Source organism: Pholcus phalangioides, unplaced genomic scaffold (assembly GCF_987345545.1).
Source record: "Pholcus phalangioides strain wild (caught in Gottingen) unplaced genomic scaffold, Ppha-v1.0 ptg000022l_1, whole genome shotgun sequence".
In the NCBI taxonomy this organism is placed as follows: domain Eukaryota; kingdom Metazoa; phylum Arthropoda; class Arachnida; order Araneae; family Pholcidae; genus Pholcus; species Pholcus phalangioides.
In genome coordinates, this window is record NW_028301615.1 from 74,539 (window position 1) to 100,036 (window position 25,498).

The 25,498-nt window shown below is 36.8% G+C and overlaps 1 protein-coding gene across 6 annotated transcripts in view; it reads right to left on the reverse strand.

The window, feature by feature from the left end:
- The window catches only part of LOC149069282 (uncharacterized), a 30,742-nt gene extending 13,109 nt beyond the window's left edge, over nt 1–17,633 (reverse strand). Inside the window, exons 1-6 of one of the 6 annotated variants that reach the window (XM_089249898.1) lie at nt 17,454–17,633; nt 13,584–13,614; nt 11,301–11,382; nt 11,075–11,216; nt 9,205–9,726; nt 5,698–5,743 (exon numbers count right to left, since the gene is read on the reverse strand). In XM_089249898.1, coding sequence (XP_089106024.1) covers nt 5,698–5,743; nt 9,205–9,726; nt 11,075–11,216; nt 11,301–11,382; nt 13,584–13,614; nt 17,454–17,466 — 836 coding nt within the window. In that variant the 5' untranslated portion in view covers nt 17,467–17,633. The remainder of the gene's footprint in view (nt 1–5,697; nt 5,744–9,204; nt 9,727–11,074; nt 11,217–11,300; nt 11,383–13,583; nt 13,615–17,453) is intronic. The other 5 variants (XM_089249897.1, XM_089249896.1, XM_089249899.1 and 2 more) reach the window with 5 other exon arrangements.
- Between the last annotated feature and the right edge of the window lie 7,865 nt (nt 17,634–25,498).

Below are 25,498 nucleotides of genomic sequence, written 5' to 3' on the forward strand. Positions count from 1 at the left end.
AGAAAACCACAGAATTTTGCCCAAGCTTTACCTTTATATAACATTGAGACATTGAAAAACTTCTTGGAAAGGCAAATACTAAAACAGACTGTACCATAAGACTTCCATTAAAATTTAACCACATACTCTATAACATGAATGTAACAAATTTAACCAATGACAATTGGTCATACAGTGCACTGTCATATTAAACCTAACCTTAAAAGTAATATAAACACATTTTATTTCTAAATCAAAACTTGTTTGTAATGAAATGCAAAATAGTGTTTCCCCAAAAATAAGACTGTCTTACATTTTTATTTTAGAAAATACATTAGGGCTTATTTTTTGAGTGGACTGGGGCTTATATTAGAAACATCCTGATTAATCACAAGCTATTTTTTGGTAGAATACTAGCCTTTTTTTCAGTACATTTTCGAATGACAATTACAATCGCCAAACTTCATAAAAATTTCTAGGCGCTGTTTAAAATAAACTAGAAGTTTGGTTAAGATTTTTACGACAAAATAAAGCAGTGTCCATGCCGGCTGGAAATAATCACTATTCAGTCCTCAATGTCTAACACTATTGGTTTACTTATGACAACAATATTCATTGGGTAGCTGAAATGTCATATGCTGCATTTTTATCGTGAAACGATTTGAGCAATAATGGACAGGTTGAAGTTGGTGGTGAAGTCACATCTTTAACTAAGTCCAGAAATGCAATTTAAAAGTGCTAAACCATTGAAAGAAAAAATAAACCAAGTCACTGCTTCAATAGTATGCCTCTAAATTGAGAAATTTATATTATAATTTACTTCAGATTAAAATTTCCAATGATATTTCTATTTTTAATTGGTAATAAACAATATTAAAGTATTGTTCAATACATCCGTCATGTTGCAACGACATAGCAAATGAACCTGACTTTTAAATAGGGCTTATTTTCGAGGACACATGGGAGTAAATATATAAAACTAGAACTTTTTTTTAATCAGATACCATTCTTACCTTCTGAAAATACTGGATCCAGTAAACAAGTGTAAAGATTCCCCCCCCCCCCCCACAGAAGAAAAACATGTAATTCTTACTTTTCATAACAATTTAAAAGTCAACAGGCAAATGCAGTAAGTAATGTTTATGCACTGCAACAGCAATATAATGAGAAATCTTTCTCTTTCAATGGCTGGATATATGAGCTGAAGTCTCATTTTAAATGTTTGATAACCAAGTATTTACACTGTAAATAAACTTAGACCCCACATCCATTTTCTTCAATGAAGTTGGTTACACACCACAAATCTTTGAATTTTTACCTCTGAAAATGAACTTAGAGTTTGATCATTGAACAGAAAATGTGGATTGATAAAATAAGTTCTGCTGTTCTAGATTAAAACTGAACTATCAACATTCTAAATTGATAGCCAACTATTAAAATTGAGGGAGATAAAGAACAGTGACTTATAAACCCTATGATTATTATAACTTGCATCAAAAATGCCATTAATAAGGATATGACTCATACAACAAAGATAATTCCCATCACCAATTTCACATGACTTGACCAACACCTGAATTATTTTTCATAGAATTTTATAAAAATGTAATAAGGAATCATTAAACTCAAATACTTAAGGGTCATTCAAGTATTACGTTAACATCGAAGGAGGGGGGAAATCACACTTGCAGGAGTGCAAGCGCGCCTCATCCATTTTGGAGCAGAAATTTTGAAAATGGAACAGAACTAAAAACTAACTATATCTGCAATATTAATTTTTCTGTGAAATACCAGAAGTTTTGCCAAAAATGGTTGGAACAAATTCTAAATAAATTTCCTTCATAAACTGAAGTCCATTCAAATTTTTTCTTAGTATTCATCTAATGAATTTGTATGTATTTATCTAATTTATCTGTCACTAGGGGTCATTCAAGTATTACGTCAGCATAAATGGGGAAGTGAGAGGGTTTCCGATTTGCCGACAAGTGGGAGATCATGCTTACGTCAACCATCCTTTTTGAAAATATGAAATATTCTTCATATCTTTACTGGAAATGCCAAAAACTAAAAAACCTTTCGATAGTTTATGGGCACCTGAACTAACATTCTTCCTATTGAAAAGTCCCCTACAAAGTCACTTTATTGATCTCTAAATGTTTCATGGATCCAAGTGATCTGGAAATGTGTCCAGGCCGGCGTAAAAAATGTCTAATAATTTGCTGACGTAATACTTGAACGGCGCCTCACAAAAACATGCGTTACTAAAATGACGAATAAAAATTATTAGACTCTTAAATTAAACACCATGCATATACTGAAAACCTAGGCAGCAAGAATCTCTGCTGCTTGAACACCAAAATCTCATTCATCCTGATATAGCAAAACAAAAGTGTGTGCAGAATATAGTAAGTGTTTCAGTAAAAAAAAGCCCACAGAATTTAAGGATATGATTAAATTTAAAAGTGAAATGAAAAAAACGAGAAAAATATAAATACCTTTATAACAATCTCAACAGCATGTTAATGGATTAAAAATGCCAAATGGAATTGAAAGAGCGAAAAAAACTGTCAACCAAAAAAAAAAAAACTTGGTCAGAAGTTAAAATGGGCCCCAAAAATAAGTTCTGCATGGGTAGAGATTTTTTTCCTCGAGCCAGCCCTGTTCGGCAAATCCGGACGATAACTACACGACCACATAGTACATAGACGTCAAAACTATGGATATTTTAACTGAAGTTTTCACAGATCCTGTTTTTTCCCAACAATCTCCAAAAAATTTCGGTAATTTTATAAAACGAGTACACCGACTGCCTCCTCTTATGATTCTTTGCAAAGGCGTGTGCAATCCTGTGGGAAATAATGAATTTAAGCCGTAGATACGCTGTCTTTGAACACAGGTTGGTAGTGGCAAAATTAGTTATTTTTGAATATATAACCCACAGGAGAAAACCCGCAGAAATCTGAAAATTCAGCACATCCATGCAGAGACTGATAGCCATGGGTTATACCAATAACAGTAGAGGACTAAGTATTTGAAAATAGAACTATTTTCCAGAGTCACGAGATAACGCGATTGTGGTAGATTAGTGGGAAGTGAAAAAAATTGAAATTCCCCCCTCCATATATTTTTCTTGTCTCGAAAAGAACGTTTCCTGAGAACAAAATTTGTGTTTTCTTCTAAATTCCAGGTATTTGACACGATAGCACCCCTGGACTTGCTGACAAGGGGGGGGGGGGAAATCAGCATTTTGCTGATTGGGGAGAGGGGTCAAATGGCTAAAAATCTGACGTAATACTTGAATGATCCCTTATTGAGAATACTCTTGATAATTTCTGAATTTTAACTTTGCATCAATTTAATTTAAGACATTTTTAATTGAAATCTAAAACATCAAGCGAATAAAATTCAAAATATTCTTTAAATATTGGCAAGTTGTTATACTTTGGATCCTATTTTCCATAAAAAATAATGCAACAGGAACAGCTCAAAAGAAATAGCTATAACTATAAAAATCTTTGTTACCAAAATATATATAACTATGGCTTGCTTCAGAAACATTTATTACAGTAAATATTTATTAAATTTCATATTTCTAAAAGTTTGAACATTGAACCTTAAATAACTATCATCTATGAGAAATCAATGCAATATTATACCACAAGCGAAGATATTAAAAAAACCTAATAACTACCAATTTTTAAAGAATATGAACAGCAACTCTTCAATTGAGATGATTCCTCAATAAATATTTTTTAAACCAAACATGCTCAATTTTTGGCTCACGGGCCAAATGTGGCCCTTAGAGTCGCCTGATAAGACCAATGACCTCAATTCTAATTTCGAAAATAAAAAATAAATCATTTCATACAAGTATTGTTTGGTTAACCTGATTGTTCCATGTTTCGTAAAAACTAAGAAATTGAAAATCATGAAATATTTTCGAATGAAATGACCCTGTTCAATTAAAAGGTTGAGCACCCTTGCTTAGTTTCCTCAAAAAAATTTTGTTCAAGGGTAAAGGAATTTAAGCATATCGTAACGGAAATTTGAGTAATTAATTTTACCAACATTCCAAATAAATTACATCAGTGCCAATGTTTAAGAGATTGAGTGGACACAAGATTGTTAAAATTTTATAAAGACCGATTGAATTATCATACTAATATATAATGAGCATCAAGATTTGTGCCACAAATGTGGAAAAATTGACTAGTAAAAGCTATTGGCTGTCGTATTTTTTAGATGGTATTTTTGCCATTTATAAAACTGTAAAAATAGAATTTAATGAGAAATGGTTTTTCCAACCGAATTTAATTTAGAAATTCAGAAGTCCATTTGAATATTGAGCAGGTAGTTCTTGAAATTTTACTTTCAAGCTGCATGTCAAAACAATGCTTCTACACACGCAAATCAGCAACTTCTCGCCCTACCCTCACATTATAAAAGTCTGCAGGTAAAAAATTGCTAGGGAAGTCATACGTCACCAAAGAATAAGGCAAAGCACAATTGTGTATTTGCCTTATTCGTTGGTCACTTCTGAATATTTTTGGGCAAAGTTTATCTACTCTTCCTTGAATAAGAACTTACTCAAATGTTTATGATGTTAATTGCATACTCTGAAGACTAGTATGCAATTATATATCATTTGATTTTTAAAATTTTCAAGTATAGTCTACTCTGTGAACCACAGGTTGAAGTCAACCTGTGAATTTATAAGTTTTGAAAACTCAAAAGAATTCATACAATAGAAAATCCTATAACCCATATTTAATCAATTTAAACCTAGCCTCAAAATTTACACAGCTATCAATGCAAACCTAATATACACACGAAAAAATATCTCAACAGATATCAATCCAATAATCAAATTTATGTTATGAAGCTATTTCTTGAACTCGACTGCCCTGCAAGATTTGAAGACAGCTCATTACATTTCTATATATAATCAAATGATATTCATATTTTCACCAATGGGAATGTTTTTAGCTCAAAATTAACTTTTATAAACTATAAATGCAATTCACAATAGAATTATTTCAATTCAACAGTCTCCAGCATAAAATCTGATGAGGCCTTTTACCATCGTTGGCCCAAGTTCTTTCTCCAACCCCAATGGTTTGTTGGAAAAGACCAATTAGACTTATATTGACTAATAGATATCAGCATTTATAAAATGCATAGTGGTAAAACAATGGAAGTTGGTTCTCCCATTGTTCAGAAAATTTCAATGAGAATGCCGTTGGGGAGGAGAAAAAAAAAATCAGAAACTTCAAAAACATGGCCAATCCAGCCAAAAAAGAATCTTTATTCCTCCCATAGCTAAAACTTGAAGCTTAATTTACAGACATGGAAACTTTTGGAATCCAGAAATTCTCCCGAGATTGGGTCTATTATGGGCAAGAAGGACTGCCCTATCATATAAAAAATTTGAATTTTTTTTCAAATCAATTAGGAAAATAACCCCCCCCCCAAGTCTTTTGTAGTTGGTCCAGCGAAACAAGACTGCTCTCTATGGGTTTTTCCTAACGGGAACTGCAATCATTGATGTTAGTATGTATGTTTATTTTCTGCCAAAATTCAGAGAAATTTTTAACATCTCGAGAAGGGGTAAAAAAAAACAGTGTCTGACCTGAATTTGGTTTATCAAGAGATAGAAATTATTCAAATTAATTTGATTCACACAAAAATGTCAATCATTTGGGAGCTAATGATACATACCCATAGCCACCACGACCTCCTCTATCATATCCACCACCCGGACCACCTAGAATGCAAAAAATAAGACAAATGTAATGACTATAAAAATATGCGGCTTACTGGAATAAAATTAGAGATAATACTTTTTTCTAAATTCTTATTCCTAAAAACTTATAAAAATTTATATAAAATTCAGGATCTTCGGTGGGTCCCCAAGCCAGGCTCTTCACAGGTCCTTTTATAATAAATTTATAACATGAAAAAAAAATTACGGCAATTGTCCCGGGCCTCATTGCTGGAGCTCTGTCAGCCTCACTCCTATGGGAGCCATGCGAGAGCCCAAAACAATAAGCAAGTATGCGTGAGGCCCTAACAAAAGTGGGACTAACTGGGCTCCCTGGGCAATATACAATCATTTTCTGTTTTTTTCCATGTTATAAATTCATTATAGAAGGATTTGTGAAAAGTTTGGTTTAGGGAGGGGGCTCACCTAAAATAAGGACCCTGCTCCAGGAGAGAGACAAGAACGTGTGACTTACAGATACAGGAGCAGTAACAAGGGGGGGGGGGGTGTGTCAAGCGGGTTTTTGCATAAGGAGGTGAATTCGAAGAATGAGCAGTCAAGAAAATCAGGATGGAATGAGAGGGGCAGCAAAACCAGAAATGCACCTGTGAGGACCACCCATCCCACTACACATCTCGGAGATGACAATATTCCTGAAGGTTAGATATATCTGGAAATTTTATTAACTCTCATAGAAGCAATCCCGAGATATCTCAGGTTCTTAACATGCAGTTTTATAATGCAGATCAGGAAAAATTTAAAAACCGCTTAAAGGATTGAAACCAAAGGAACATGGCCGCCTCAGTGAAGGCAACAAAAAATAAATTTATATAATCATGGTACATCAGCTATCAATCTGAAATCGTACAATAAATAAAATGTAAACAAACCATATCAATGAGCAATCAAAATAATAAAAATGTGATAGCGTATAGCTGTTTATCATATAAGAATCTGGTAATCAATTAATCAAATTATCTTGGTATATAAAATTTTGAATCGCAGTAAATCAGCTAATCATAATCCACCATTTGTTACATCATCCCACTTATATACTTCATTTGTTTCTCGTTTCAAAACAAGTATTTTTTTTTTCTTCAAATGACAGATTTTAAAACTTCTTACATTTGGAACTGCCTAATGTCTAATAAACTGCTAGCAAACTACATATATAATACAGAATTGTGATAGGCGTAAACTTGTACCTGGTTCATGAGCCCGGGCCCACTCAATAATACAGGGTGGACAAAAAGTCTAAAAACTGAGAAAATAAATAAAGTTTCTAGACTTTTTGCCCACCCTGTATTATTGAGTGGGCCCGGGCTCATGAACCAGGTACAAGTTTACACCAAGTTTGCAAGGTTAGCATCGCTAGGTCACTGGAATTTTTTTAAAACTGAAAAACAAAACCTATAGGTGCCGCTGACGTACAAAAATCTAAAGATACACAAAGAATGAACAAAACGCATCTAAATCATTACAGCAGTATGTGTACCACATGACCACCACAGGGAATAACACATTGCAGACAAGTCACAAATCCAGCAACGGCAGAGTACAGCAGGTCCAGATGTACGACACCTGTTGGCAGAGTTTCAGTTCTGACAGATTGGCTAGACCAGACCGATACAGCCAGGACTGTACTGCTCGTACCGGTGCCACCTATTAACTTATTTGTTTTCTGCCTCAAAAAAAAATTTGTGGCTAGCGATGCTAACCCTGCAAACCTTTATTTCAGTTATTTTTCCAGTTTTTTGTTTCTATGGACTTTGTCTATGCTATACTTGCAAAATTATTGGGTTTAGTCCTTTCCAGTCCCACAATATTTTGAGCCTACCAATACCTTCACAATGATTTCCCATCTTTCCATATTGAACTTATCATTTCTAATTTAATAACGTACTAGTCTATTTTAAATCCTCTATGATATTCTAATGTTCGACCCCCTCCCAAGCAAAGAAAAAAAAAACTATTTCAAGTGAAAAACATTTTTATAACCCACCACACACAAAATTCAAGGTTACATTCTTATCTCAAATTCACAAAAACACCTTGGCAAACGAAATAGTGTTCATATTTCTTCCATAGAACTTCTGACATGTCAAACATTGGTTGGGTTAATTCAAAGCTTAATGCATGTTTCACTAGTTTTTTTTCCCACCATACAACATAGCATGTTTTAGGAATCCAGAAATTCTCCCGAAGGAAGGTACCCCCTCCCCCAACACTCAGACTCGATCAAAAAAAAATTAATTTTTTTTCTCAATTAAGAAAAAGTTCCATTCTCCCAAAGCAGGTTCTGCATTCCCCCCCCCCCAAAACAATAATTCCATGTCAGTCTTTCCATACAGAATAAAGAAATCACATCTGTATATACTGTTCGTAAAGCACAAGTTTCCCTTTGTGGATGCTATCGGTGATTATGAATTTAAAACTTCAAAATACAAATCTGCTGACGAAAAAACTTGGGATACAATAACGATTATACAGGAGCTTCGGCAACTAAGGCAATGATCCTGATATATCATTGACAATAAACCCTATGTAAACAAAATAATGTTTTTGCCAGTTGCTTAAATGCGGTCACCAAGACTTTATGGCTGCTAGATCGAAATGACCACGGCTGTTTTTCCTAACGACGGTGGCAGTCATTGACGTCACAATGTGAAAGCTCGCATAAAATCTAGTTTCTGTCAAAATCCGGAGAGCAGGAGGAAAAATCCACAGTTCTCCCTCGCCTAAATCCGGAGACTTGGCAGGTCTGGGAATCTAACATGAGCTTCATCTACAGGTTGCATTTCCAGGAATAAAAGTTCAATCTAATTGTAATCTATGTGCATCCAGAACTCGTTTTTCTTGAATGAAAGTTTGGTTCTTAAATATAGTTTAAAAAATGAAACAAACAGCTATATGATTTTTTGTATTTCATGCACCCAGAAAGACATTTTTAATCAGTCTGACAAACACCTGAAATTTAAGTATAGTTGAAATATCTCCAAACATAAAAACATGCATAGTATCACATACTATCAAATTTTTTGATTTACATTAAACAGGGCTGCAAAATAAGGGTCAGCTGAGTGATAACGTAGAATGGAAAATTGCTGAACTTTTTTCAGCAAATTTCTTGTTTTTCCAGCAAATTCAAAAATAAAAAAAAGGTTTTCGTACAACAATCTTGTATTAATTAGCTTTCTCCCATGTCTGTGGTTCAAAGAAAAACATTGAGAGGCTCCCCACACATTTGTCTCAGCTTTAGATTTTGTAATTCAAATTTCAATTTGAGAAAATTGTTCTTGCACACCTTTCCAAATAAAAATTACATTAATTTAAAAAAATATTTCTTGAAATCTCTGGATATCATATCAGACAATTTACAAGACCACCTTATTTTTTGCCACTCGCAGATCCCAAACAAATGCAGCCCTGCATAATAAATAGAAATCTAAATTAAAGATTAATACCTTGGAAGCCACCTCTTCCACCAAACCCTCCTCCCATAGGCCCTCCAAAACCTTCAGGACCAGGGGGCATACCACCACCAGGGCCACCAGGAGGCATGGGTCCACCAGGATAGCTTGCAGGTGGGCGACCATAGTCTTGCCCTGGGGGACCACCACCATAACCTTGTGGTGGTGGTGGCATACCAGGAGGAGGGGCTGACTGTGGTGCAGGTCCTCCCGCTGGTGGTGCAGCGCCATAACTTGAAGCACCACTTGGGGCTGTAGATCCAGCACTTGGAGGCTGACCACCATAGTTGCTACTTCCACTGTAGCCACCCGGAGCAGAACCATAGCCACCTCCGTAACCAGAGGAACCTGAGTAAGTTGCTTGAGTCTGCGGAGCAGTATTAGAGAATCCTGTTGCAGCAGTATATGAGGTCTGAGAAGGTGACTGTGTATACCCACTAGCTGCCGTAGAGGCCTGCCCATATGATGTATTGGTAGGTGGTGTATAGCCAGAATAACTAGATGGCTGAGTAGGGGCTGTAAAGGGATACAGAAAATATGAGAAACAGACCTTGGAATCGAAGCATGCAAAAACATAGGAAATGCATGAAATACAATGACGGCCTGTTCTCAGATGCTGAATGATTTCTTTTCAAATGGTCCGCACGATTTTATCAAATGGTCCCTTCTCAAATTTTTCGACTAAGCCTTATAAAATCATAAATGCACTATTATGAGAAATGGATTTTTCTTTTAAGGCAGTTCATTGATATATTTAGGAATTTGTTTTTTACCCAGCAAAAATAAATCCCAAATACATTTCACAAAGCCCAAAAGTAAAAGACTGCCAATCTATATTATTCCTCTTCAACCGAATATATCTGAACACTGACAATATCATGGGAAATCGGGCAATCTTTTAAAAATAAGATTTCTACTGAAAAATTTATTTCACTGCTGCCGGACAATTTTATAGAATAAGAGTTCGAAAAAAATAACAATTTTTTTATAGAATACAAATTACTTTTATATTAAAAAACAAACAATTTTTCAATATATCACATATCAACAAAATGTTTTTTAGTCCCATAAACCTCAGAATTCATTACAGTACAATAATTTTCTAAAACCTTTTTTTCAAGCGCAAAAAAATAATTTTTATAAACAAAAAATTTCTCAAAAATTAATTTTTACACAATAAATACTCAAAACTGGTGAATATTACATTTGGAATGTTGTTCACTGTACAGCAGAGATTTACAAATAAAAAAATAATTAAGTGTCAACAAAATTTCATAGATACAAATAATTTTTAATAAAATCTGGCCGAAATTGTGCAACTTGTCAAGGATTTAACGACTTTTCCATGGCAGACACGCTGACATAATCTATAATTTTGTGCTGTCCTCAGACTCCCAATTCAGCTGTCATATTTGAACAAATTAGGCAAAAAATTTCGAATTTTTCAACAGGGATTTGTCAAGCCCTGCTGTACAATATATAAAAGTTCTATATCTAAGTAGTATCATGCTTATAGTTGCACTCATAACATAAATAAGACAAAAATGAAGGTGATCTCAAACTTTTTCCTCCGCCTATCTATATAGAAATATTGTTAAATATGTAAGTTAAAGGAAATTGTATGCAAGTAAATTGAACTACATCTAAATAATACGAGATACTATGAAAATTTTTTAAGGCCAAAATTATACGAAACAAAATACATTAACTCTTTAGTGAACTTTACCAAATCAGGATAATACAAAACTACCAAGTCTTCCCTGAACCTGTTTTTGCTCCAGCAGAGATTCCGATCTTGATAGAAATATTTTCGTTCCCCCAGAAAAACCACTTCACGAAAGTCAAAAAAGTTGTTTCAACTTACCAGTGTATGAAGATGCAGCAGGTTGTCCATAGTTATAACTCTGATTTCCACTTTGACCGTACTGATCTTGTCCATAACTACTGTATCCTGTTGATGCGGCAGGAGCTGCTGATCCTCCCCAGGAACCAGAAGCTGCTGGCTGCTAAACATACACAAATATTCTTTGTAATTTAATGGGATAAAGATATTCAATACAAAAAGATGTTTTCTGAAACAATATACTCACAGGGTAGGATGAAGCTCCTGTTTGACCATAGCTAGTCTGTGAATAGGAAGAATCACCAGTGTATCCCCCATATGACCCATACCTGACAAATAAATTAAGATTATATATTGATGCATGCAACATAATTTTAAGACCAAATTACAAAAACACAAATGGCATATTAAAGGTTCTGCTGTAGATTACACAAAGTGCTTTGAGCAACAGTTATTACTTAAGAGCAATAACTTAAAAAAGGACATAAAATTTAAATTAACAGAATTAAAAAGTAGAATTACATAGAATATAAAAATATTTATGTAAATGAAAGTTCAAATGGATTTATACTCTTCTGTTAAATTACTTAAATTTAATAAATAAAACCTCCATTTAATCAAAATGAGATAAAATTAAACCAGCTTTTCACTTTTGTAATAATAAAAAGGGATATACACCTATGAGAACACTCACAGGATAGCCATGCCATTCATGGAATTAATTTGCAGACATTCAGATATGCATGATGTCAACAGCTACAGCAACCAGACACAGCACAAGCTGTTCCCTAGTAGGATGTAAGCCTGTTACCTCAGAGTTAAGCCATGCTACGTTGCCAACAGCTGTGATCCAAATAGTCATAATTTTGTGTTTTGCATCTCATTAGAAAATAGCTCAAAACATATGTGTAAGAACATTTCAACTGTGTTGTCATAGCGTAGCTACCAACTTTAGAGAATGAGAATTCGGGAGGTTTTCGCCCGGATCCAAATTCCGCAGAGAATTTAGTAGAGACAGGAGTAGGAAGTGACAGTCTTTTTCGGAACAGCCAAATATAGGATTCGGAGCAGATATTTATAAATTGGAGCAGCAAACAAGAATATTTTCGTTAACGCTCGTCCCTTTCAAAACAAAAAAAATACACTGTCAGGTATAATCAAACATCTTTTTATCAGTTGGTTTTTTGTGTTTCAGGCTTTTGACACCTTGTTTGAAAAAGTGGCTGTCATAAAATTTTTTGCAACAGTCTAAGATGATTTTTGCTTACTGAGGGCACTATTTGCTGTCTGGAACAATGGCAGTTCAAATGGGCTAAAAAGTTTATTTTTTTTAAACTCTGAAATTGTTGCAAAATGGGAGAGAATTTCGGAAAAATCAACACTATATTTGACGATTCAACACTCATTATTTGGCAACATTGACGATTTAACGCTCATTATTCAACAAATTTTTTTTCACAAAACATCAGGATTTGATGCAATGAGCAACTACAGTAATTTCTGTTTCCTGTGGCGATTTTTTTTTTTTTCAAATGGAAACTGACTTGCATTTGCGCTTTAAAGCTGAAAGACCAATGCAAACCATCTTCAGTTGCATGATCACAGATATTATCGGGGTTTCGAGATGGAAAGCCTAGTGAGGGACAGATAGTTTAAGTACAAAGGAATAAAACTCTTCTCAGAAAGAATAGTTTTGCGGCAAGCAGAAACAAACCTTTCTTAGCGTCCTTTCTAAAATTCCAGGAAAACTGAAGGAAAATTCACTATTTGGCGCAGAAAAATATTAAAATACACTATTGGAACAAGATGGCACAAGATGTTAATTTTGGCGCAGAGTTCCCATCCCTGGAAAGGGAAATTTCAAAGTTATTTTCCTGTTGCAAAAACCACGACACCACAAGCCAATACCAATCATGGCTAACCGGTAGGTTAATAATTACCTCCCAAAAATCAAATGTCGCAAACCAAAGTCGGGCCAGAATGGGACAAAGCAGATACACGCTCAATCGTGCCAATTTCGGATTTCAAAAGACCGGATTGACACTTGGCTTTAATTTTGTGTTTTCTCCTCAAAAATTACATTTTTTGCGATTTGCCGAAATGGTGACAATTTACACAACACTTACGAAGCAGTTTTTTTTGTTTCTGAGAATTCTTGGAGAATAATTTTTCCCCCTAAATGTAAGAATTTTTTACAATCACAAGCGAAATTCGGGAGATAAGAATTTTTTCGGGCATCATTGAGATAGCTGTGAAGTCTCCCGGATTTATACTCTATGTCTAAGTATGATTGCATCTTCAATTATTTAAAGTTTTTTACATGAATGATTGCCTGTGTTGCAAAGAACAGTTAAGTTCACTTCCAAATCTGGATTAAAGAATGACCAGATCTCAATCGGTACATTATTCTGCATGTGATTCTACTCATGGCATGTTATGGAGACAGTGCTAACATTTTTCATCAGATTCAATACTTCAAGAGATTCAATTAACATTTACTTAGAAATACGATTTAAAATGATAAACTTACCCTGCTTGGCTACTAGGGTAAGCAGAATACTCTGAAATGAAATGAATATAAAATTATTATGGAAATAAGACTTATGTAAAAATGGGAGAAATAACCAAAAACAAACTCAAATTGAAAATCCTTGCAATTAATGAAAAACCTCATTAACAAACACTTTGAGGTCCTGTTCCAGACTTCAAATGTACATCGATATTAAAGGACCAGACCCCCCCCCCCACATTCCAGAGATATTAAAACATTCCCAAAGGATGGGTATCTAGACATTTTTCTTGCCAAAAATTGAAAAGGATGTAAAGACGAGATATCTGGGATAAAAATTAACACCTACAGTTACGCAGTCTAATTTGATCTCAATGTGCAGTAAAACTCCCTATTAAAATAATCACCCTCCTTTTCCTTGTGTAATGAAATTATGCAATTCGGACATCTGATTAACAAACCCCTTTTATAACCTTTTTGTTCCATCAATGCTTGCAAGAGACGTTTCACTGCATTTTGCTATATCTGGTTAAGGCAGCATTACATTTGCTCGAATGTATAACCAAGTCATATGGTTGTTTTTTTTGTAAGAGCTCTGATAAAACTGGAAAAGGGAAAAATACAACAGATAAGTATTTAATATTAGAGCGAATGTAGCTAATAAGCCAATTGGGTTTTTCCCTTAGTTTTGTGAAAGATTAAAAGACCTTTAATGTAATCAACTACGCCAAATTGGCGACTTTTTTCCGGTGATAAGTTGCCATCGTTGGCGCGCTCTGGTTTGTTGTTGTTCTGCTGGGTTGTCGTTGTTCCAGAATATTCGAAGAATTCTGCGAGGCAGTGGCGCTGGTGGTTGTTTTTCCGTGTTCCTAGCGTCCTAGCGCGTCTTTCAAACAGGTTTTACTGCCATTTTCAAACTGGTTCTCTCTTTTTTCCATTCTATTCTCTCTTTTTTCCTTCCAAATGACGTCACCTTATAGCCGCGGCGTTTTGAAAAACCGTTGGGATAGTTCTTCATATTTTCTCTTCCTTCCGTATATATGATGTAGTGTGTGTGTGTCTCGGATTAATTGGAATTCCGAATTATTTTGGATATATTTTCCCTCAGGTTGTACCTTTAATATTTTCCAATATTTATTCTTTTCCACATGCAGGATGCCCCTGAATCATTATTATTTTATTTATTTATTTTACCGTTGTTTATTTATAAGAACCCGGATTCCCGAAAAGAGTCCGGGTTTTAATTTATAATACGGAATTCCTATAATACATAGAATATATTTATTTATACAACATGCAGGACTTGTTTATTTATAAGAACCCGGATTCCCGGAAAGAGAGTCCGGGTTTTAATTTATAATACATAGAATATATTTATTTATACATCATGCAGGACTTGTTTATTTATAAGAACCCGGATTCCCAGAAAGAGTCCGGGTTTTCATTTATAATTATTTTTTTTATTATAATTATGCTTGTTGGTTTTAGCATTTTTATGCTCGCTCAATTCAGCTGTTATTTACGTTTCTCTTGTGTTTCATGATATTTTTCATATTGTTTTCTATGCTGGCGATTTTTTTTTTCGGCGCTCGTAATGTGTCTAACGGCCTTGGCGACTTCTGATGGAGTCGTCGGACATATTTGGCGCCGAAAAAAAAGTCGCCGAAAATCGCCAACCTGTCCCATATACCGAAGCTGTTCCCTTATTTCTCTTGCTATGACACAAACACCTGCCATGACGTGTGGGTTTCTAGGAAGAATTTATTTTGAAAGAACTTATCTCAGGGGTGGGAAGTGACTAAGTCCATTTCGGAGCAGCAAAATATGGGATTCGGAGCAGATATTTGTAAATTGGAGCAGTAAAATTAATATTTTCGTTGACCCTCAACCCTTTTCAAAATAAAACTGCAGCATGTTTTTTGTCGTCAAACATCTTTTCCGTCAGTTTAATTTTTGTTTTTGGTGTTTTAGGCTTTTGACACCTTGTTTGAAAGAGCGGCTGTCATAAAATTTTTTGCACCTGTCTATTTAAGATGATTTTTGTTTACTGACGACACTATTTGCTGCCTTGAACAGCAGCACTTAAATGAGCTAAAAAAATTTTAATTTTTTAATTTTTTTATACTTGGAAAGAAATTATTGTAAAATGGGAGAATTTCGGAAAAATCAACTCGATGTTTGGCGATAGTTTCTAAACTAACATTCGTAATTCGGCAGAAATGCTCTTTTTACTCCCGGAATGAAAATTTTTTTCAGGAAACATCGGGATTTAACACAATCGACTACAGTAATTTCTGCTGCTTCCAGTGACAACTTTTTTTTTGAACGGAAACACTCGAATTCACACTTTAAAGCTGAAAGACCATTGCAAACCATCTTCAGTTCCACGATCACTGACAATATCAGGATTTCGCGATGGAAAGCCCGATAGTTTAAGTATAGTGGAATAAAACACGCTCTTCTCGTAAAGAAACGTTTCGTGGTTAGCAGGAACTAAAATTTTTTCGCGCCCTTTCCGAAATTCCGGGCATACTGAAGCAAAATTCGCTATTTGGCACAGAAAAATACGAAAATACGCTATTGGAGCAGGATGGCGCAAGATATTAGTTTTGGCGCAGAGTTCCCACCCCTGTTATCTAACAGAATTAATTTGCCAAAGCAGACCTAATGGGGCTAGGTTGCTATATCTCTTGCATTTTCTTCTAGATCTTTCTACGACCCAATAATTTGGGTCCCAGTATCCAAGTAAATCAAAGTACAACGGCATCTGTCAGTAGAAGCTCATCTAACCCACACCATGTTAGCCATACACACCGGAATCTGAGGAGACTTATTGGAGGTCAAGCAAAAAAAAAAAACCAAATTCCATTTTAACAAATACTGTTATAACAAAAACTTAATGGCAAAAATTTTAACAAAAACTTATCTAATCCCCCAGATAAGTTTACGTAAGAATAATGTGAAAGAATGGAATTCCTTTATAACAAAGTGTTATTCCGAAGTGATCTCTCCGGTCTCTAAAAATGTATAATAGGATTCAGCTGTATAATTATATTACACAATACAAGGTTACCATGCGGACGATCCTTAATCTCGTACACATGGGATATCAAGCAACTGACAAAAGATGAAAAACCAAACAGAAATGCATTAGAAAGCCATCACATACCCATCATTAGGGCTCCGATTTCTATGCCCCTAAACATAAAACATCGTTGCCGATCGGTAAATTCAGGTTTTTTTTTAACCTATCGGCAACATTTCATCTTGGATCAGAAAAATCCGAGCCCTACTCATTATTGTAAGAGTGCCTACCATACTAAATACGGTTTGGCGGCCTACACCACCATGATTTATAAGAAAATGATTGGAGAGAATTCCTTTGAAAAACGGGATAGAATTTTACTTTGAGAGTGGCCAGGTTCGCAAGCCACTACCGATACCATGGCACGCGTGAAGCAGGTTGGGCACCCCTGCTATGCAAATTGAGACGAAATCTACAAATTACAATTTCTCACGTTCCTTTGATTTAAATCGGGCCTTCGTGAAACAAATAGTGCACTGTTTAATAGGAATGATAAAATGATTGCCCACTGAAGTCATTTACAGGACGGTAGCGTGCCTTCATAGGAGGGACCTGCATGAAAGGGTGATTATGCAAAATAAGAGTAATTTATTGTGGGGGGGGGGGCAATTCAGCTCGGGGCAGTGTCCCGGTAGCCCCAGCTTGATTACGGGCCTGACCATTTAGTCCATCAGGGGTCCGTGACAAGAAAATACACACGCTAGAAAAATGGCGGTACGCTATATTGTATAAAAGAAATGTATAATATGCAGTTTTAAAGTTTTTATAAAATATACTTGAGCAATGCGTATGTAAAAAAAACTTACGCTGATCACCCATGATTCAGTCTCTAAAAAGAAATCTTAAAACACTTAAATATTGATGTAACACGAAGTAGGCGCTCGCACAGTGCCGGCGACGAGTCGTCTTCAAAAGAAAATGGCTGTGTTCCGGTGGAAAATTGGATATTAGTGGGACGACATGTTTCGCCTTTGCAACGACTGTGTAACACACATCGATCATTTGGGTGATTTTATTTTGATTGTACCGAGTGGCAACAAAAACGTATTCGTTAGAGGTGCTGAATTGGCAACTTTTTTGCCGAATTGGCTCGTTTGAAAAAAGTTGAGTGGCTTTGGCTACTGGCGATTTTTGCAAAGTTTCTTGTGGTGAAAATTTCTCTTTATTTTTATTTTTTTTTATTAGCTCATTTTTCTTTTAATTCATTCCAGTTCTTACCTATTTCGTGTTTTTTTCTTGATAAGTGGGTAGACTAATACCATAGCCCTCCCCGCACAAAGGTGGTGCTGACCAGGGCAGCCCTTATCAGACGCGGGGATAAGAGCAAAAATAATTTCGGATCTCCTTTTAGCCCGATTTTATAACTTTTGCTTGGGAGGGGAATCGGCACCCAAAGATTCATGTACCACAGAATCTCTAGGAACCAATATAGGAATGCTCTATTATTCAGGGCCGTCTTAAGAGCATCATGGGCCCCTGGGCCAAGTGATTTTTCTTTGGCCCCCATCTGATTAATTCTAGAAAATTTCAACCAGATCTAATTTTTATGGGGGCCCTCTTCTCTTGAGGCCCGCGGGCCGTGCCCGGGTGGTCTCATGCGTTAAGACGGCACTGGCTCTATTTACCAATGAAAATTCAGAATTAATCAATGAAAAAAATCTCATAATTGATAGAGAGATCAAAATTTAGAATTAATAAGAGAAAAATATTCCAGAATTGATAAAAATTCAGAATTAAACAGGGAGAAAAATCCCAGTGTTGGGATGTGACTCCGAAATCCAGTGCAGGATGCTGATCAATATTCAGAATTAATCAGAGAAAAAATCCCAGAATCGACAGAAATTCGTAATTAATGAGAGAAATATTCTCAGAACTGATGGAAATCCAGAATTAATGACAGGATAAATCCCAGAATCAAAAATATATTTGAAAACTGTATTTTTTTTTCACTTACCAAAAATGCGGGATTCCCCCAAACAGTGGGGCCCGGTACCAGGCCCGTAGCCAGAAATTTCGTTCGGGAGGGCCACTTTGATTTCAAGGGGGAAACCGAAGTGATAGAACAATATAGACCTTTTTCCCATTTTTCGGTCGTTTTCTCACATTTCGGGGAGAGGGGGCGGGGAAGAACCAAACCCCCAAGTCTCCCCCCCCCCCACCCGCTACGGCCTTGCCCGGTGTGACCATGCCTGTCGCATAATCCTAAGGACAGTTCTGGTGCTGTCAAGACTCCAAACCGGGAAGTTTTTTGCTTTTTCAAAATTTTAGCGCAGGAGACCCATAAACAAATCCGACACGGGACCCATCAAGGATCTCAGATTAGAGGCCCTGCTGCAGGATGTGGGGGGGGGGCACATAGAGGCGGGGATTGACTTGGAAATCTGGGGGGGGGGCACGATGATGATGATGATGATGTCAGCTCATATATACATATATATACAGTAGATCAGTCGACTCCACCTTTGACGCTGGGGGAGCAATGACCCCCCCCCCCCAACCCCCTCCCGTATCTCCTCCCATGGGGGGGGCGAATGAAAGAAACAGATCTGAAGCATTTGAGCGACAGAAAAACATGGTTTGGGGGCTGGGGGAGAAGCGTGTTTTTACTGCTTTTAGAATCTAGTAGGACCCCACACACAACAAAAAGGGTCACTACCCTTTTTGTTGTGTGTGGGGTCCTCACGGCATCGGCCTCATAAAAAATAAATGTGGTCAAAAAATTCGATTGTAAGGATATGCAAATTGAAAGGGACAAATTTATATCCAATTGGGGGAGGCCTCACAAAAATCACTTTTCCCGCCGGCGCCCCCCCCCCCCCATGATGCTCTTAAGATGACTCCGAATGAAGATCAGAGCCACCTCTAGAGGACAGGGAGCCTTTCTAGCCTGAAGGCATGGACCCCACATCCTGCAGCAGGTTAGGATCGTTAGCGGGCCACTCTATAGTGGATTTTTACAGTGTGAAAAGGCATAAAAAGGTAAGAATCGTCCTGGCTGGAGCCAAGTTTATCTTAAGAGCATCATGGGCCCAAGGGCAAATTGATTTTTTCTGAAGGAGGCTACCTCGTTATAAGTGTGCGCCCTATTATTTACATACTTGCACTCGAAAATTTTAACTATATCTTATTATTGAAAGGCCCTCTGTACTCTAGGCCCCCCCGGGCCATTCCCGGGTGGGCAAATACATTAAGATGACACTGGCTGGAGCCCTGTCAGGCCTACCTTTGTAGTAACTATGCCTGAAGGTGCCTGCCTACCAATTCACATACTTACTTTTTGAAAATCCATTGTACTAAATTTCATTAGAAGTCCTTCTATGATCTTATGGCCTTGCTCGGGTCGGTCCTTGCATTAAAAAGCGGCCCAGGAGAGAATATCGAGTTTCTTGTCCGAACTTCCACAGTTTATCCCAGAAATATATTTATTCAGTAAAAGACAAGTCTTATCTTTTCCGTGAATGTACATAAGAAGTGGCGGAGGGAAGGATTCTGATTGTGTAAGGAAAAACTATAAACCACTGTTTTTTTGCCGGCTAGATCAGTGGTTCTCAATTTTGGTGCCATATATGGATTCCCTTGTAGTTCTGGGATACTTTAAAGTTGTCATAGATGGAAATCAGATAAAAGTAGAGGCTCTACTTTTATAGAGCCACGACAAGTGATGGAGGGAGCCCACATAGAGCTGCGAAGAAATAAATTTATTTCAAGCTTAAAGCTTCAAAGGGAGATGCAGTAAAACTTCTCTTTTGCGGATACCGGTGGTTCAAAAAAATTCGTCAGTAAAAGAGGGGGGGGGGGGGGGTAACCGTTGATCAGGGATTTGAAAAGCGTAGTTTTATTATATATGCGGAAATTATTATTTGGTCGTAAAAGAGACGTCACCGCATCTGAGGGGTTTTACTGTGTGTATTGGGAAAAATGGGACTACTTTCACAATTCAACAGTGCTGTCCATAGAATGAGGGCCATCTTAATCCATGGGCCCATCTGGGCATGGGGCCTACACGATGAGGTCTGATACTATGATTTTTGAATGCGAGTATATAAATATGCAAGCTGTACTTGCAACTGGAGTATGGATTCCCCCCCCCCTTTTCAACATCACTTCGTCCGGGGATCCATGATATTGAGATGGCTTTATATACCCCCCTCCCATATTCTTTGATCATCCCGTATTCTACACAGACCTATTTTTCTCAGTTAATTCGGCTCTTGGGAGAGATGATCACCCAACTTCTGTATCCGATCAACTTTTTCTGGGGGGGGGGGGGGCAAAGCACATGTACTCAATGTATGTATATATATATTTGTATATATATATACCATTTCTAGTGTATTTTCGAAAGCCAGGAGGGTTGCCCCCCTCTAAATGACGGGCCTGGCTCCGGCACATATCAGACCAGAGTGTGCCGGATGAAAGTCATTTGAAAAAGACATAGTGATGTGTAGAGCCCGGATTATATGCACTAAAAAAGTGGCGAAATATGCTCTAAAAATATGCAAATATGCACTTAAAATAAAAATGCCGAAATATGCACTTAAAATAAAAATGCCGAAATATGCACTTAAAAATGCCGAAATATGCACTTAAAAATGCCGAAATATGCACTTAAAAATGCCGAAATATGCACTTAAAATGCTAAAATATGCACTCAAAAATGTCAAAATATGCATTAAAACCCAAAATATACACTAAAAAGTCATGAAAAGTTACATGTAATCAAAAATGAGAAAATATGCACTTAAAAAATCACCATGCAGAAAAAGCAGATATGCTTTTGAAATGAACATTTCCTATTTTTTAATGCAGTTTCATATACTATTTTCATTTACAAAAAAATATCCCCGCAAATACACTCCTTGCATATTTCTACACATTTTTTATTTAGGCATTTTTAATTTCTAGTTTGTTGTAGTTGCTCAGTAACGAAATACCAATAACAAAAGAATTTCGACACCATTTCTAAAAAAATTGAACGCTTTTGACATAGCTCTGGAAATAGCCTTAATAATAGAACACTTGATATTAGGAAAATAGGAACATCTCTATTAATTCACTAAATTCCACCTGCGGTAGAAAACCCTGTTATAAAAATATAATGAAACCCCGTTTTAACGGACACCCCTCAGATGCGGTCGCCCTTCTTTTAAGGGCCAAATAATATTTTCCCCTTCTATAATAGAAATATGCATTTCAAATCCCTGATGAAAGGTCACCCCCTCTTTTACGAACGAATTGTTTTGTCCCGCCGGTAAAAGAGGTTTTACTGTATTATTAGCAATATTTATTTTGAAGGATTATAAAAAAAGTGATTACGCTTAAATAAACTTTCAAAAATATGCACTTATTATGAAAATTCTTCGATTTTATGCGTTTATATGCATTAATGCTAAAAAAGACCAAAATATGCAAATGCATATGCACATATGCATTTGCATATAATTCGGGCTCTAGTGATGTGTTTTCCTTTTCTATGCTGGAATCCTAAAAAACACCGGATAACTAGATGTGCTGGATTATTGAGAGTCTACTGTAAATTTCTTTTGCCCCGTATAGCATAAATAACGGAAAAAACGATACTTTTTTTTCCTCTTCTTTGTTTTTTTGTCTTTATTATTATTTTGTGTTGGAAGAGAAGAAAGCATTTATCAACTCGCAATCGGAAAAAAAAGATTCTTCATGAAAATAAGTAGCAATTTCTAGAAAGTTTAGTGACTGGCAGTCATAATACAAATACAAATACAACGCCACAACAGGCAAAATGCCCAACGAGGTGGCTGATAAAAAAGATGCCCATAAAAATATGGTTGTCATATGTTTCAAAAATGCAGCAACCCAATTAAAAATGCAATTAACACAAATTACAAACAATATATACACATGATAAAATATTATACAATGCCCATAAAGAATACTTATGGTTGTCTTATTCTAAGAATGGATAGCTTCTCGATTTACCCCAACATGTTTATCGTATTTCTTTTTAAACGTGTCAATTGTGTTATAATTTACTACCTCCGGGGGTAAGCTATTCCATTTATTAACAACCCTATTGGAGAAAAATTCCCTGCGACACCATAACCTTGCATTGTCCCTCACCAATCGATACTGGTGTCCCCTTGTAAAAGCAGTCGATTGGCGGTGTACTAAAAGTTCATGGTCCATCCTATCCATCCCATTGAAAATTTTGAACACTTCGATCATATCTCCTCGACACCTGCGTTCATCCAATGTAAACATATTCAAAAAATGAAGTCTTTCTTCATAACTCAAGCCCTGTGTGCCAATAAGGACACGCGTAGCTCTTCTCTGCACCCCTTCAACCAAGTCTATGTCCCTCTGTAGGTATGGTCTCCAAAACCTTACAGCATACTCCAGTCCAGGACGAACTAAGCCTCGAAAAAGCGGAAGAATGACTTTAGGAGAACGCGAAGAGACCTTTTTGAAAATGAGACCAAGCATTCTATTCGATTTTTTGACAACCGCTGAACAATGTTCAGAAAACTTAAGTCGCTCGTCAATGAGAATTCCCAAATCGGTGACTCTAGTTGCATCCGGGATAGTGACACCATTCAACTCGTAAGAGAACCGTGGGTTGTTCGAACCAAAATGAGCGACCATGCACTTATCTACGCTAAACGTCATGCTCCATTCATTTGCCCATGCTGCAATCTTGTTTAAGTTGGTCTGGAGCAACTCCCTATCGCTTTCATTTCCGATTACCCCCATTAGCTTCACATCATCTGCGAATTTGCTAGTAATTCCATCGATACCCTGATCGAGTTTGTCGATAAAAAGTGAAAAAAGTATGGGGCCAAGGACACTTCCCTGAGGAACTCCACTTGTGACGTCTGTCCAACCAGAGAATTCCCCGTTCACCATAACTCGTTGCGACCTATCTCTTAACCACGATTCTATCCAATTCAGCAAGTTGCCCCCTATTCCAATCTCGTGTAAACGCTTCAAGAGTTTGCCATGTTGGACCCGATCGAATGCCTTCTGGAAATCAAGGTAAACAACGTCGACATTTTTGCTCTTACCCAAAGCCTTAGTCACGTAATCATAGAAGCAAAGGAGGTTAGTTACACATGACTTCCCCTTCCTGAACCCATGCTGATTATCCGACAATACATTATTCTCGTCTATCCACTTCACAAACTGCCTTTTGATGATAATTTCCAAAATTTTCGAGAGGGAGCTCGTCAAACTCACTGGACGATAATTAGACACCACTTCTCTACTACCCTTCTTAAATATCGGAACAACGTTAGCCAGTTTCCAATCTCTCGGGACGATACCCTCAGCAACACTACTCCTGTATATCCGTGCGACTGGCCCCAACAATTCATTAGCACCTTCCCTGAGAACCCTGGGATAGATATCATCTGGTCCTGGTGCTTTGCTTGCACATACATTTCTTAGAAGATTTAGGACCTCCACGTCTTCCACTTGAATATCGTTGAGCGTTTTATTACCCCATGCAACACCCGTATATCGAATATCATTATCTCCATTAAAAACCGACGCGAAAAAGTCATTGAAAGCACTACACATGCCTACATTGCTCTCTACTTTTGAGCCTCCTATCGAGAGGGGGCCAACTGTCCCCTTACATCCATTATTGACGTATCGAAAAAATGATTTTGGGTCAGAGCCAATGTTATCTGCCAACCTAGATTCAACTTGCTTTTTACTATCCCTTATCGCTTTCTTCAACAGTCTTCTTTTATCAGTAAACAATGATAGGTCACCTCGTCCACTTTTATACTCTCTGAATGCTCTTTTCTTTTCAAGATAAAGGTTCCGCACGCTATCCGTGAACCATAGAGGGTGTGATGTACAAACACGCTTTTTTCGAACAAAGGGTATGACGTCGTGCAAAACAGAGGACAGCTTCGTACTAAATTCTTCCCATTGACTTACCACCCCTACTGATTCCAACCGGTCTTTGAAAACTTCCGCTAACCTTCTTCGCAAAACATCAAAGTTAATTCTCCGAAAACAAGGAACCAGTCTTTTGTTATCAACCTTACCCGAGGAAAAGTTACAGTGAAATCTGACGATACGATGATCACTGGAAGAAAACTCTTCCCCCACCGAAACATGTTCAACTAGATCCTCAGAACTAGTAAGAACTAAATCCAAAATAGCAGTACCCCTAGTGGCTTCTGATACATGCTGATACAAAAAATTTTCGAGCACCAACTTAAGAAAGTCTCTTTCATACTGATTTCCAGATGAAAGCGGCTCAGGAAAATTTTAAAAACCACTTAAAGGGTTAAATCCCTTTCTATAAGTATAGAAAAGGTCTCGCTCTTGGATAAGGGTTTTGGAACTCTGGATAAGACGGGAGGGGCCACGAGAAAAAAATATTTTCCAAAGGGGACCGTGGGCAGAAAAAAGTTAACGCTGGGCTAGACCAGTGGTAGGCAATCTTGTTTTCTGACCAAAAAACAAAAGTAAAAGATTTTGGCTGGAATCAACCTTATATTATCCTAGAGGGGTGTTTCTCTAAAAAAAAAAGCTCTGGAAGAAGAAAACTGCAACATACATTTTAAGAATACCATTTTTTGAGAAAAAGCTGCCTATATCACTTAATACTATTCTTTTCTCCCTAACAGCTAAGGCCGTATACTGGGGGGGGGGGGGTACATAGGTGGCGATAGGCTTGAAAGGGAGGAGGCACAACGAGGATGAGATAACGCCAATTTATATATGCGCTATCCTTATCCTTATATCAGTATGCTCCGCGATTCACGCTGCGAGGACAATGCACCTCCAAGTTTCTCCATTACTTTGGGGGGGGGGGGGTCACCTCTTTCATTCAGAAACTTCCACTCAAAAAACCAAA